Source organism: Anomaloglossus baeobatrachus, chromosome 3 (genome assembly GCF_048569485.1).
Source record: "Anomaloglossus baeobatrachus isolate aAnoBae1 chromosome 3, aAnoBae1.hap1, whole genome shotgun sequence".
NCBI classification, from domain to species: Eukaryota; Metazoa; Chordata; class Amphibia; order Anura; family Aromobatidae; genus Anomaloglossus; species Anomaloglossus baeobatrachus.
The window spans coordinates 600,222,223-600,237,871 of record NC_134355.1 but is presented as its reverse complement, the minus strand read 5'-3'; the positions used below and the strand labels follow the sequence as shown (position 1 = coordinate 600,237,871).

Genomic DNA, 15,649 nt, shown 5'->3' with positions numbered 1-15,649 from the left:
CTCTAACATACTTTGGTGCCCACTTTGATGCCCATTTTTTTGCCAGTTTTATAATTTTTGCAGCTGATTTTGAGTGTATTTATATTAGGGTACATCAGTGCATTGTATTTTAATATTGTGATGTGTTATTTTTGTTGTTAAATGTATAAAAAACTGAAAAAACTAAATTGCCGAATAAGAAACTGGACGAATAAGAAACCAACTTCAGCATCGTGGGTAGTTATGTCTACTTCATTTCCAGCTGAGCAGCGTGATTAGTTCAGTTTCAAATAGAAATGTATCTGCCAAGTTCAGGAGTCCCTGTCATTACCGTGACCTTGAATCCGTCCCGGTCACCTTGCAGCTGTTGTCTGGCATGTGTAGAACAGTTTGTGGTTTTTCTTTATCAGACGATGTGGACAGGTGCTCACTAGGAGTAGTTCCAACTGGCACTGAAATCCTGGGAAAATGTAGGCACCAGTTAATTGGCTGGTTTGGTGGCATACTTCACAATGCATAAGAAACTCCGTATGGGAGGCTGGAGGAGAAGTCCAGATCTATGGGATCTTCTCTCAGTAGTCATAAGGTCCTAAGTATATATGTAAGTATATATGCATGTGTGTAATAAAAAAATAAAAAAAAAAAAAAAAATATTTATATATAATAAATATATTGCCTACAAGTAGTATTCAACACCCTGCAGATTTAGCAGGTTTGATTAGATGCAAATAAGTTAGAGCCTGGAAACTTCAAACAAGAGCAGGATTTATTAACAGATGCATAAATCTTACAAACCAACAAGTTATGTTGCTTAGTTAAATTTTAATAAATTTTCAACATAAAAGTGTGGGTCAATTATTATTCAACCCCTATGTTTAATATTTTGTGGAATAACCCTTGTTTGCAATTACAGCTAATAATCGTCTTTTATAAGACCTGATCAGGCCGGCACAGGTCTCTGGAGTCATCTTGGCCCACTCCTCCATGCAGATCTTCTCCAAGTTATCTAGGTTCTTTGGGTGTCTCATGTGGACTTTAATCTTGAGCTCCTTCCACAAGTTTTCAATTGGGTTAAGGTCAGGAGACTGACTAGGCCACTGCAACACCTTGATTTTTTCCCTCTTGAACCAGGCCTTGGTTTTCTTGGCTGTGTGCTTTGGGTCGTTGTCTTGTTGGAAGATGAAATGATGACCCATCTTAAGATCTTTGATGGAGGAGCGGAGGTTCTTGGCCAAAATCTCCAGGTAGGCCGTGCTATCCATCTTCCCATGGATGCGGACCAGATGGCCAGGCCCCTTGGCTGAGAAACAGCCCCACAGCATGATGCTGCCACCACCATGCTTGACTGTAGGGATGGTATTCTTGGGGTCGTATGCAGTGCCATCCAGTCTCCAAACGTCACGTGTGTGGTTGGCACCAAAGATCTCGATCTTGGTCTCATCAGACCAGAGAACCTTGAACCAGTCTGTCTCAGAGTCCTCCAAGTGATCATGAGCAAACTGTAGACGAGCCTTGACATGACGCTTTGAAAGTAAAGGTACCTTACGGGCTCGTCTGGAACGGAGACCATTGCGGTGGAGTACGTTACTTATGGTATTGACTGAAACCAATGTCCCCACTGCCATGAGATCTTCCCGTAGCTCCTTCCTTGTTGTCCTCTGGTTAGCCTTGACTCTTCGGACAAGCCTGGCCTCGGCACTGGTGGAAACTTTCAAAGGCTGTCCAGGCCGTGGAAGGCTAACAATAGTTATATAAGCCTTCCACTTCCGGATGATGCTCCCAACAGTGGAGACAGGTAGGCCCAACTCCTTGGAAAGGGTTTTGTACCCCTTGCCAGCCTTGTGACCCTCCACGATCTTGTCTCTGATGGCCTTGGAATGCTCCTTTGTCTTTCCCATGTTGACCAAGTATGAGTGCTGTTCACAAGTTTGGGGAGGGTCTTAATTAGTCAGAAAAGGCTGGAAGAAGAGATAATGAATCCAAACATGTGAAGCTCATTGTTCTTTGTGCCTGAAATACTTCTTAATACTTTAGGGGAACCAAACAGAATTCTGGTGGATTGAGGGGTTGAGTAATAAATGACCCTCTGAATAAACGTTTCACAATTTAAAAAAAACATAAAATAAAAAATAAAAAAAAGAAATAACATTCTTTTTTGCTGCAGTGCATTTCACACTTCCAGGCTGATCTACAGTCCAAATGTCACAATGCCAAGTTAATTCCGAATGTGTAAACCTGCTAAATCTGCAGGGGGTTGAATACTACTTGTAGGCACTAGATAGATAGATAGATAGATAGATAGATAGATAGATAGATAGATAGATAGATAGATAGATAGATAGATAGATAGATAGAGATATATATATATGTATGTATGTATGTATATATATACACAGAGATATATATCTCTATGTGTGTGTATATATATATATATCTCTCTATGTGTATGTATGTATATATGTGTGGATATATATATATATATATATATATATATATATATATATATATATATATATATATATATATATATATATATATATATATATATATATAATTAGTGTGTGTGTATATCTATCGCTCTCTCATTTATTTTTTTTTTTTTCATCTGAGCGCTTTTTCCATGGGATTATCTGCTCAAGAGAGCTAGTTTGATCTTTCTGTAACTCTCCTAAAGAGTGCAGTGTCCTTCACGATAATAATTCAGTAAGAACACTCGTTAATTAGGTGAATTGATCTTTTGTGCAAGCAAAAAGATTGTTGTCCAAAGTGGATCTGGTGTAAACAGGATCTGTTGAGAACTGCGGCAGCCCATGGCACAGTGCTTACTGCAATCTGGCTGTGCAAAGGGCTACAAAACGGCCCTGCGTCAATAAAGGTTTGTTTAGTGCCCTGGTCGGTGCGTGCAAATGGAACGGAAACCGAGGAATTGACAGACCATATCAATTTTTAAGCCCCATATACATTGATCGTCCGACAGTCATTTAGTCGGCCAACTTGGCTGAGTGAGCGCTCCTATATTCTGAGAGCTACTGCCAGACATGTAGTGACTGCTTATATCAGAGACAATAAGAGAATCCGCTATGAAATCCAACACGAACAGTCGTTATCTATGAGTTTGGCCGACATTAGTCCATTGTGCATGGGGGGGCTTTAGCTTAGTGCTGTGGCTTTAGTTAAATCCCCCAATTCTATACAACTTGATAACTGATGTGGAATATGTATAACATGACATAAAGGAGGGTGTCCAGGATAGGGGATACATTTAGGGTGAATGGGATCCCCACCAATCTGTGTGTGGTGCTCCTGAGTTCTCCTTATTACAGGAGTTTGTAGTGGTGGTCCCGCAGGCTCCCTGCTGCTTTATGCTGCGTCAATGGGACTGAATGAGAGGCGCCAGCGCTGTACTATTTTGGGGCCCCAGATGTTTCTTGGTAAATCTGTTACCAGAAAATCTGAATTAGAACTAGTTTGACATAAGAAAGGCTGCTTTCACACTACATTTTTTTAACATCCACCATGAACGTTTTTTTAACGCAAAAGCTGATCCAGTGCAAATGCGTTTTCATTTCATTACATTTGCAATGGACTCGCGTCTACATGCGTTCACCTGCGTTTGCGTGCGTTATAGTGAGGATCCAGAGACTTGCAGTTTTTTTAACTTTTTTTCAAAAATGCTACTTGTAGCGTTTTTGAGCTGCGTCCAAATACTGCAAATTGCTGGATCCTGACTAAACAGCACGCAAACGCATGTGAACGCTGGCATGCTGATGGACAGGATCTTGCTTGCTCTACTGCGCCTGCACAGATACCAGCCTCGGGTGATCAGTCTCTTTCCACCTCCCTCCCTCCCCCTCTCTCCCTACCTCCCTCCCCCTCCTTCTCCCTCCACTCTCCCTCGTCTTAGAGCAGAGGACGCTCGTAACCAAGGTAAACATCGGGTAACCGCGATCTTAGTTACCCGATGTTTACCTTTGTTACGTGTGCAAGGAGCAGGCAGCCGGCTCCTAGCAGCTGCAGACGCTAGTAACCAATGTAAATATTGGGTATCCAAGCAAGTTACCCGATGTTTACCTTGGTTACGAGCCTCCACAGCTGTTAAATGTCGACTCCCAGTCTTTCACATTCAGTTCCCCTCACTCCCGATCACATGACTCCAATGCCCGCCCATAAGCTTTAAAGTGACAGAATCCTGCAAAATAACACATGCGTTTTTCTTTGCAAAAACATGATCCGCTTTTGCAGCAAAAAAATGTTCATGACGCATGTTAAAAAAAACGTAGTGTGAAAGCAGCCAAACTTGTACAGTGATAAATAGGCTGTGGGCTGTGCAGGCTTCTGCTGGTGAAATATGAAAAAAAAGATCACTGTGAACCAAAGCAGATGACATTCAGCTCTATCTGCCTCCTAAACGAGCAGGCAAAGCCACTGGAATCAATAATGAATGCCCGCTAAGCTGATCTCAAGGAGCTGATGAGTGGTAACTGGAGGAAACTGATCGCAGCCCAAGCACAGACTTGTGGTTGGAGGATGAAGGCTGATGGTGAGGATGAAACTTGGAACTCCTGATCTGAGCTGTAACTTACAAACCAGATGAGTGACGTGTCCCCATTCTGGTACTGGTTAAATGTCTGACTATTGGGTCGTTGTCTCATTCCCTGGAGAGTTATTGTGGATATGTTAGATCTTCTACCAATTGCCCAACACAGCGGTAGAAAAAATACTGTTAGTAATTAAGTAGACCATATCCTTCTATCAGGAATTCTCTCATAGTATTACTGCTGGTTTCTTAAGAATTTGAGTTGTAATTGTCCAAACCCCATTGGTCTGTTAATAGTAATTTTCAAAAGTTGCAGTAGAGTATGTAGTGTACCCCTGGAATCCCCTCTAATCCAGTGGGCCCTGCTGATCCCGCCCATCATTCACAGGACTGCTGCAGCCAATCACTGGCCTCCACAGTTATATGCCAATTTGCTGAGGTGGCCACTTAAAGAGGTTGTCCTAGGATGCTACCTTTTTAAAGCCTCGCTCCCTAGCCTCAATGGTTTCCTACTTGCTGGGGGGCATTGTGCTTCTTATGGTAGATCATTTGGGCCAACAGCATGTTTGTGATGCGGACCTGAACTGTCTGCTAATTGATGTAGCTATCAAAGGCAGCTTACCCTCTTCAGCCGCGGAGGAGCTCGCTTCATCAGCGCTTACAAGCTTTATATTAAACAGCTCGCAAGTGCGTCGTCCTTGTTTGAGGAACTGGCCACCACTGATTAAATTGCAGTGGAGGCCGATGCCCTAAGCAGCAAGCTGTAAACCATAGAACTAAAAATCCCTCTGTTCTTGAGAGAAGATTTTTAATAAGCAAATTTAAGTTTTTTTTTGTTTTTTTTAATATACAAGTGACACCAGCACAGAGGTGACTATAAGAAACTTTGTACTACACCTTGTAAGTGTAGAAAGAAGCAGAATTATTTGACATTTCGTTAACTTATCTACTCTTTAAAAAAAAAAAAACCAAAGCAACCTAAATCCTCCTTGCTCATGATCAGGGTTGATGGCACAGTGAGGAGTTGGGTTACATCTTATATTGTACTCTGCTTGTTTTCTCATTCAGCTCCTCATGCCTTCTACCCTTTCTCCAGAGAGACATACAAAGATTACACAGAGCTTTCTAACAAGTCATTTACCTCCCTCTGAAAGCTTTATTCACAGTGTACTGCTCGGTGTAATGTCCTTCATGCTGATGTGTGGTAACAATGCAATGAAGAGCAGGAATCCCTCTGTGTTGTACGGTGTATAGGAGGCTTGGCAGCTAGTCTAGTCGTCGTCTACCTTCTCAGTCAATGTGAAACTTGGAGCTCCAGCCTGGAAAGGGATGAAAAATGCAGGATACAAATAATGCAATGGCCAGAAAGTTCTATTCCACATGCTCACACAGGACCGCTTATGAAAAGTTACTTGAAAGTAGTGTTACCCTTTCTAGGTATGCGGATTTGTTAAATGAGTGATTAAATGCACCCTGATGATGCCACATCCTGATAATCAAGGGTGGTGAGGCTTGGTAATATTTTCTCCTACTATAGGGAAGGCTCCTGCTGCAGTGAGTTGTCTCACAGCCACACACGGGAAGGGACTGGGACATGTCTGAGCTTTTGACACAGAAGGTTATTTCATATATTTCTCTTTTCTTGTAATAAGAGTCAAAATTGGATCAAGGCAATTAAGGGACAGTAGTGCTGGGATATTTTATTTTTTGTGCATTTTCAGTGTTTAGTGTTCCTTTTTTAAAGGGGCACGCCAGATAAAATTGATACCACATTTGGCCCAGGGCAGTGCCTGACACACCAGAGACCATCCCTATATCATGCATGGCCTTTAGTGCTGTGTATCTGTTTCACCTAGCGTGGTTCCTTATTGGGGGTTTACGTTAAAGGGCTTGTACCTGCTGGGCAGCCTCTTTAGTAGCGGCAGTACCTTCTGCACTGGCCCTGCTCCTGCCGTCCTGAAGCGGTGGAATACAGATGGCTGCAGCCGATCAGTGACCATTCTCTGGCCAGTCATTTAATATTACATTAGATGACCACTGCAGTCAGACATGTTTTTGAGACTGTATGACAAATACCAGACTAGAACATCAGTATCTACTTTTTATTTATCGATCAGTCTTCAGAAAATCTATACTGGACAACCCTTTTAATAACCAGAATAGCTCATTCCAGTAATGCCTCTAGAGCAGGATTGCTACCTGTCCTGTGTCCCAAGGGAGGATAAACACTTCCTCTGATTATGTTGGAGAGGACCACACGCCTTTGGAATATACATTGTGGTCTCACCGTGTGCGAGTTTGTCCGCTGGCACCAAACAAGAGAAATTCACAGTTCTGCACCTTTGTGAGTTTATATTGTATTGCTGTGGGCCATTTTTATTATTTTTATGCATTTTTGCAAGTCACAAAAATCTGAATTAAAGGTCAGAATTATTGTAGCTATTCCTTTATAAATACACAGTGTATTACAAGTCTCTCTGCATTGTTTGTGTTTGGTTTTCCTGAGAATCTGCAGTATAATATAATTTTTGTTTCCCGGTAGAACGTGTCCCTCGTTATATAGTCCTCTGGCGGACAAATCCATATAAGTGTTCTGTATGTAGCAGCCGGAATGGCTGATATTGAATGCGCCTGTTAATTTCCTCTGTCTCCTCTGTAAACCCCCCTCCTCTTTTAACTTCCTCTGCTGCATGCTGATAAATGAGCTGTTTCAGCCGCCTGGCTTCTGCACACCTTCACGCATTCATCAGGCTGAGTGGATGCACAATAAACCACACTCCACTACTTAGACTGTTGTATAACTGTGTTAGTTCTGCAAAATCCAGTGTAAAATGCACGTCCTTCACCTTCCCACTTCAAAGGCAGAAGAGTATCAAGGCTCATTTAATCACTGCTACACACCAGCCTTAGAAACTGGGAGATGAACCAAGATTTAATTGTAGGTTTGAAAAGAATGGTGCCAGACGAAAAGACATCGGCTCAGAGCAGCATATGGGGTGTCGTGTGTTCACACAGCGTCCCAGGAGAGTACAACGTCTCTTCTTACAGAGAGTATACTGCATAGAGAAGCACATAAGTGAAATTGGGGCATTAGCAAGGTAGTGTACTTGCTTTTATCCCATTATAAAAGTGATCCATCCCACCCCTCTTCCACCGAGCTGGATCAGTCAGTGCTGTGTACTGATGAGGAGCAAGTTTGGGTGAAAGGAGGCTATCTGTCCCAGACCCTTAAGACCCCCCCCCCCCCCCCCCCGTCACATTTAACGACTTACCAGCGATCCCGAAAACAATGAGACCTGATAAGGATCACTGGTAAAGGTACCCTCAAGGTGGCTTTACACACTGCAACATCGCAAACGACATCGCTGTAACGTCACCGGTTTTGTGACATTATAGCGACCTCCCCAGTGACATTGCAGTGTGTGAAACACATCAGCGACCTGGCCCCTGCTGTGAAGTTGTGATCGCTACAAATCGTTCAGGACCATTCTTTGGTCCTTTGTTTCCCGCTGTGCAGCAAAGTCTGTGTGTAAAGGGGACTTTACAGCGACTTCGTTAGCGACTTCCCTTTCAAAAAGCTGCTTTACAACTCCCCAATGACCAGCTAGGTCGCTCTGCAGGTCCGGATCGCTGTTGCGTCGTTGGCCAGGTTTGCCTGTTTGACAGATCACCAGAGACTTTGTAGCGATCCCGGCCAGGTTGGGATCGCTGGTGGGATCGCTAGAAAGTTTCAGTGTGTAAAGGGGCCTTTACACATAATGAGATCGCTGATGAGTCACGGTTTCTGTGACGCAGTAGCAATCCCGTTAGTGATCTCGTTATGTGTGACATCTACCAGCGATCAGGCCACTGCCCCTGCTGTGAGATCTCTAGTTGTTACAGAATGGTCCAGGCCATTTTCTTCACTACTGCGACCTGTATAGTTCCTGCATCGTTGGTAAGGTCTGACTGTGTGACATCTCACCAGCGACCTCCCAGTGACTTACCAGCGATCCCTATCAGGTCGCATCGTTTTTGGAATCGCTGGTAAGTCGTTGTGTGTGACTGGGCCTTAAGTTGCTGGGAGGTCGCTGATGTCACACAGTCAGACCTTACCAACGATGCAGTAACTATGAGTGACCTGTATAGGAGGTTGTTGTTAGGTGTCAAACATAGCAATGTGTTCTGCCCAGCAGGACATCACCTTTGAAGAAAATGGTCCAGACCATTCGGCAACGACTAGCGATCTCACAGCAGGGGCCTGATCACTGGTAGGTGTCACACATAACGAGATCGCTGGCAAGATCGTTACTGCGTCACAGAAACTGTGACGCAGCAACGATCTTGTTAGCAATATCGTGTGTGACGGGACCTTTACTTTGGGCTTCTGTCTCAGGTTGTTAAAAGCTTATTTTTCTTTGGAGACTGCATCCTTGTGCACCTTTTCATATGGCATAATGACTTATTAATGTGCTACAAAGCACATGAACTTGGTTCTGGTTTGGCTAACATCTGTCTGAAGTCCTGTTGACGGACTTCTTCAGAAATCAAATTATAGTGTTTCCTCCTTCTGCAGGAGAGCTACTGAAGGCACGGAAGAAATTGCTTGGCTTTAGGCTGGGTTTCACACGGTTCATGTTCACGGTGATTGCTCTGATCAATGTATCTAACCCTACTGCCAGGTCTTCTGATGAGCTAACTACCTTACAGGCCTTAAGCCTGTTTCACACATCCGGCATTTCGCCGGCTTGCCTGATCCGGCACCCTCCAGTACAGTGTAATACAGTACAATGGCATCGCGACAACCTCCAGTCACATGTTGGCATGTGACCGGAGCTTGCTGCAATGCCATTGTACAGTATTTACACTGTACTGGAGTGTGCCGGATCCGGCGAAATGCCGGATGTGTGAAACTGGACCTGAGTGAACTACCCAATTAAGGCCAGAGACCAGTGCTTGGACCATATGATCAGAGCAATGACCATGCACACACTCTGAAATCTAGGAATGATTTGTATTTTAGAATGTGTAGGTAGATGTACTGTATTTTGATTGTTCTAAATGTGTTTTTTTTTTTTTTTTTGTTTTTCCCCAGGAAATTTTACTATATAACCTTGTTGAGAGATCCCGTCTCGAGGTACCTAAGTGAGTGGAGACATGTCCAGCGAGGAGCCACCTGGAAGACTTCACTTCACATGTGTGATGGTAGGACACCAACACCAGAGGAGCTGCCATCCTGCTATGAAGGGACAGACTGGTCAGGGTGCACTTTGCAGGAGTTTATGGATTGTCCCTACAATTTGGCCAACAACCGGCAGGTGAGAATGTTGGCGGACCTCAGTCTTGTAGGCTGCTATAATATGTCCTTTACTCCTGAAAAGAAGCGAGCTCAGCTTCTTCTGGAAAGCGCCAAAAAGAACTTGAAGGATATGGCCTTTTTTGGCCTTACGGAGTTCCAGAGAAAAACTCAATATCTCTTTGAGAGGACTTTTAATTTGAAGTTTATCAGGCCTTTCATGCAATACAACAACACTCGAGCAGGTGGAGTTGACTTGGACAATGGCACTATCCAAAGGATCGAAGAGCTTAACGATCTTGACATGCAACTGTACGACTATGCAAAGGACCTCTTCCAACAGCGATATCAATTCAAGAGGCAGGTAGAGCGAATGGAGCAACGGAAGAAAAACCGGGAAGAAAGACTTCTCCAGCGATCCAACGAGGCCTTTGCCAAGGATGAGGCAGAGGACCAAGTTCGCTGGCCTACAGAAGACTACATGAGCCATATAATTGAGAAGTGGTAGCTGGGCATGGACTTTTATACTACTGGAGAAACTGGTTTCACATTTGTTATTCTGTATTGTATAAAATACCGAACATTATAAATGAGAACACTTTTTATTTAATGTTTGTAGCGCACAGCTGAAAGCTTTGGTAACTGTTCATCCTTACGTAGGAGTGCGTCTCTTAATGTAGTGCGAATGTGACCGCACAACGTCAACAATGCTATGTTTTATTCACACTAGGGAGTCATTAAAGCATTGTTAACTGTTTTTTATTTTATTTTATTTTTTTCCCCTTCTCAAATTCTCAAGGACAACTAATGAACTAACAGTGGTATGTTTAATAGTCTAAAACACATTCTTGCTTTTATAGCCCTTAAAGAAACCCACATGTTGGCCAAAGACAGCAATTAGCAGTGAGGTAAATTGCATTGTATGTGACTTATTTGGAAACTTTCTGAAGACACGTGTACAGTTGTACCTCAGGGGTGACTGTATCCTAGAAAATTAATAGTTTGATTTCCATCACATTACCACTTTTGAAACCAACATGAAAAGATTTTTTTTTTCTACCTTGTATGTTCCTCCACACCCCAAATTATATCTATGCAAAATAGTTTGATGGACGTCTACCCAATCTCCCCCGTACTCCAACCTCACACATTCGGCTTTTTGCTGCAAAAAATCTGCTGCAAAAACTCAAATGTTGGCAAAAAAATGCTGCATAAAATAAGTCGTTTTTTTAATAAAAAAATTTGAGTGTTTAGGTTTGGGGTTTTTTTGCTTGTATTTTTTTTTGTCATTCACTTGAATGGGTGAAATATACTGAAAAAATGTAAACACTTTGCAAAGAAAAAAAAAAAGCATGTGCATGAGATTTCAGAAATCTCATTCAGTTCGCTGCTTATGTGAAACACCGAAAAAAGCAGCGTGTGAACAAGGCCTTTTTGTATTAGTTGAAAATGCAGTGTTATCTGCGTGCTGCAGGGTCGGAAGTGCCCAACACATTTATGTTTAGGTTTGGGGGAAAGTATTCAGTACCGCTTGCATTTTATTAAAGGGCTTGTCCAGGTTTGTTATGACAGTCTAGAGCAGTGTTTCCCAAACTCCAGTCCTCATGGCCCCCAACGAGTCATTTGTTCAGGATTTCTTTACTATTGAACAGATGATGGAGTCATTATCAAGGCATCACCTGTGCTATTTTAAGGAAATCTCAAAAACTAGTCCTCACGACCCCCAACAGGTCATGAGTTTGGGAACCACTGGTCTAGACAGTGCGCATCGCACGCGGTCAGGATTCTCCGGTGCTGGTGCAGAGCGGGTGGTCGTGTTACTGCAACTATGTGATGTGCATACATGCGGTCACATGTCATCTAGATGCGCTCAGCTTTGCTCCATTCACGTCTAGTCAGAATAGAGTGACTGCAGACTTCCATCCCAAAACTGGACAACCCCTTTCTTTCTCATTTCTGCTTTTTTTGGGTTTAGGAGTCCAGTAGTTGCTTCTACAGAGGTCTTTATACATCTTCAAGGCCATCTGTCATTTGAGTAGTTTCGCCCACTGGACGCCGACGTACTGAATGAACTGTGGTTTAAATGATTCAAATACTAGTTATATTGCGTTTCTTTCAATCATATAGTTGACTGCTGTGGGTTTTTTATATATTTTTGGATTGTGCGCCAAGTCTTGAACTAGTCCTCTCCAGATCAATAACTTTGCCCGATGGTTTCCCCGATGGAGTGGGAGCTCTTGTTGGTAGGAAGAACTAAATCCGCATGGAACATTCAGGATTCAAAACCTCTGGAAATTCCATTTTTAAATACGATGGAAGATCTAGGACCTCTGACAAGTAGCTGAAGAACATCTTCAGGGGATGTGCACAAGGGGATCTGCTAATATTGTAATTGTTTTTAGGGCAAAATGAACATATGGATAAAAAAAATGTCTAAAAATGATTGTATTTTTGATATTGGGACAACATGTTTATATGAAGCTTATTTCTGACTCTATATTCCCAAGATTAGTTGCACAACAACAGAGGTAATTTGGGCAGCATTCATAAATCTTGAAAATCATAGTTTTATCCATCCAGGTCCTACTAGAAAAAAATGCTTAGACAAGAGAATATTTACATGACACTGGTCCGGTGTCCAGCTTGGCACTCCATGGCAGCCAGAGTACTACTCACGTCTGCGTTGGCAATCGTGCCCGGCAACCTAGGCATGTCTGCCATTTACCATGCCCCTGCCATGTTATATCACAAGGGCTTAATAAGTAGAGGAGATGCCCAGGGCGCCGAGCAGAAGAGCTGGATGCCGGACCAGGGTGCCAGGCGGAAGAGCTGGATGCCGGACCAGGGTGCCAGGCGGAAGAGCTGGATGCCGGACCAGGGTGCCAGGCGGAAGAGCTGGATGCCGGACCAGGGTGCCAGGCGGAAGAGCTGGATGCCGGACCAGGGTGCCAGGCGGAAGAGCTGGATGCCGGACCAGGGTGCCAGGTGGTAGAGCAGGATGCTGGACCAGGGTGGTGAGAATGTATTTGTAAATCTTTGCAGCTTTTTTGGTGGGGAAACAAATTAGTCTTTCCACTAAAATAGATTGACTATGTCATAGCATATTTTTTAAAGGGACCATTTGGACAGATCTAGAAGGATCCTTGTTCTGTGCCTAAATGTAGATCACTTCTTAAGACCGGCTGGCAGTCTGTGAATGGGGGACTCCTGACTGTTCTCTAATGGCGATCCTTTTTTTTTGTTCTTCGGGAGAGCTGCTGTGTCGTAGAGATCACAGGAGCACTCGGCCAAGCAAAGTGTATGGTGGAGTCGAGGGATTGTTCAGTTGACAGCTATCTAATATGGCTTTAGGTCTAAGCATAACACTTTCCATATTCATAAGATCATCTCCAGGCAAGTCTGAAGCCTTAATTCTGATGGTAACTAATGTTCTTAAAGGGGTTCTCAAAGCTTGGGGCGCTCACTCTGACTGCAGACTTGTGAACCCTCATATCACACACAGTGTGCGCTGTCAGGATTTCCTGGCAGCAGGCGAGCACGTGGTTGCCAATATGTGATTTGCAGTTACATGCCCACTAGACATGTAGGGCCTCGTCCAGTACAAGGGAATTTAGTGAGGTCTGACACACAGTCAGAATGTGGCCCGAAATATGCAAATTATCTACTTTCAGTCACATAATCTCCCTGCGCCGGTGAATTTTCACAGTAGGCACACTGCCCGCTGGCAGGATTCATAAATTGGTCACCATAGTGACCTATGAACTTGCACCCCAAACCTGGACAACCCTTTACCTGTGACGACTGGAAGCCTGGGGTAGACTCTGTGGTGGATACGCCACCAAACCATCTCAAGAAAATGTATAAGGGACTCTAAAATATCTACATCCACTGCCATGTGTCACATTGTATTGAAGACAAAAAAAGGTCTAGATGTAACCGATCATTATTAAACATATCACTGTTCTTAATATGTGAAGACTCAATAAGCTGAATTAAAGCCGTCACTACTAGTCCTGGTAAAGGACACAGCCCCACCTAGTGGCAGAGGTTGGAACTGCAAGTAAAGCACTTAACATTCATGAGAATTGTAATTGTGTGTGTAGCATATTCGGCTGTGAACGTCTCGAATCACAAAATTTAAGATGATCTTGTGCTAACGTAGCAGGTTTTTTGTAATGACAATGGCATTTATTTCTGTTTTACTCCTAAGTAATGTGAGAGGGCCGCTCATTGTAATAAATTATCATTTCTATTGATGAGCATGTCTGAATATGGTAGTCTTTCATTTTTCACTACACCACATACCCCAAATGCCTTTCAATGTTGTATTTTGGTACCTCTTGAATCTGCCATATTGCTCTTGCTGACACTGTTTTCTAGTGCTTCATACCGTACATCCTACATCCATCCACACTGAATCACACGTCCTGTTCCTTTTAATAAAGTTTTATGCAGAATTCTGTGTTCAAAGAGGTCACGATTGTCTTGTATGTTAATGACTGGAAATTAGATTTTAACTGCTCGTCATCTATTCTGAAAGAGGTTATCTTAAAGGACAATATACATATTTTAACATTAAAGGGAATCGGTCACCTAGAATATGCGTTCTGACCTATCAGCAGACGCATGTGTGCCCTAATTACACCTCCCTACCCATCCCTGTGTTGTAAAATTGTGTAATATGAAGGTAATAAACCTTTTATTACTTTCATATTTCCTATGTAAATTAGAGAGCCGCTGGCCTCATGGGCGGCGCCTTTCCCTATGGACGTCTGCATACTTTCCGTGGTATCACGCCCCTGAGGGCGTGATACCATGGAGTCACATGAGCAACGTCCCTGTCGCTCATTCTATCCTGCGCATGTTTATACTCTACCATTGCGGCAGGCTTCTCTTCAGGGTTCTCTTTGTCAGTTTCAGATGCGCAGTGCGCATGCGCCTGCCGCAATGGTAAGTATAAATGCGCGCAGGATAGAATGAGCGACGGGGACGTCGCTCATGTGACTCCATGGCATCATGCCCACAGGGGCGTGATACCACGGAAAGTATGCAGATGTCCATAGGGCAAGGCGCCGCCCATGGGGCCAGCGGCTCTCTAATTTACATAGGAAATATGAAAGTAATAAAATGTGTACTTTCATATTGCACAATTTTACAACACAAGGATGGGTAGGGAGGTAGAATTAGGGCACACATGCATCTGCTGATAGGTCAGAACGCATATTCTAGGTGACAGGTTCCCTTTAATGTATGAATAACGAGTATGTTACAGGCAATGTATAAAAACCCGGCATTCTATAGAATACCTAGGCAATGTATGCAATACATGTCATTTTCAGGCAAGGCTTGCGTTCTTCTATACTTTTCCTAGGCATTACATAAAATGTCTAGGTATTATAAAGAATGACAAGAACTGCTCAGGCAAAGTCTGATATAATGCCCAGATTGGAAAAGTCTTTAGTAACAAATAGTTAAACTATTGAAAACCGTAACAGTCAAAAACACTAATGAAAGAAGAAATCCTAAATGAACAACCGGATAGCTTTACTGGGCAAAAACACAAAAAAACAGAAGTGTCGACACATTCCTGACTATTAGTCTTTAGTAACAAACAGTCAAAAACATGAAAGAAGAAATGCAAAATGAACAGGATATCATTGCTGGGGGGAAAAAAAAAAAAAGAATCAGAAGTGTCATTCCTATTTTGTTGCAACACGGGAGGCTAGAATGGCATTTTGAAATGCACTTCATTTTTTTTTTTTTTTTTTTTTCCTTCCGCAAAGGCATTTGTTAGTTTGGCACTTAAGGCCCAGTCACACACAACGACTTACCTGCGATCCCGAAAACAATGCGACCTG

General features: G+C 43.1%; 1 protein-coding gene across 1 annotated transcript in view; it reads left to right on the top strand.

The window, feature by feature from the left end:
- HS6ST1 (heparan sulfate 6-O-sulfotransferase 1) overlaps positions 1–14,061 on the top strand; it is a 164,675-nt gene extending 150,614 nt beyond the window's left edge. Inside the window, exon 2 of the mRNA XM_075341048.1 lies at positions 9,591–14,061. Coding sequence (XP_075197163.1) covers positions 9,591–10,299 — 709 coding nt within the window. The 3' untranslated portion in view covers positions 10,300–14,061. The remainder of the gene's footprint in view (positions 1–9,590) is intronic.
- The last annotated feature ends 1,588 nt before the right edge of the window (positions 14,062–15,649 follow it).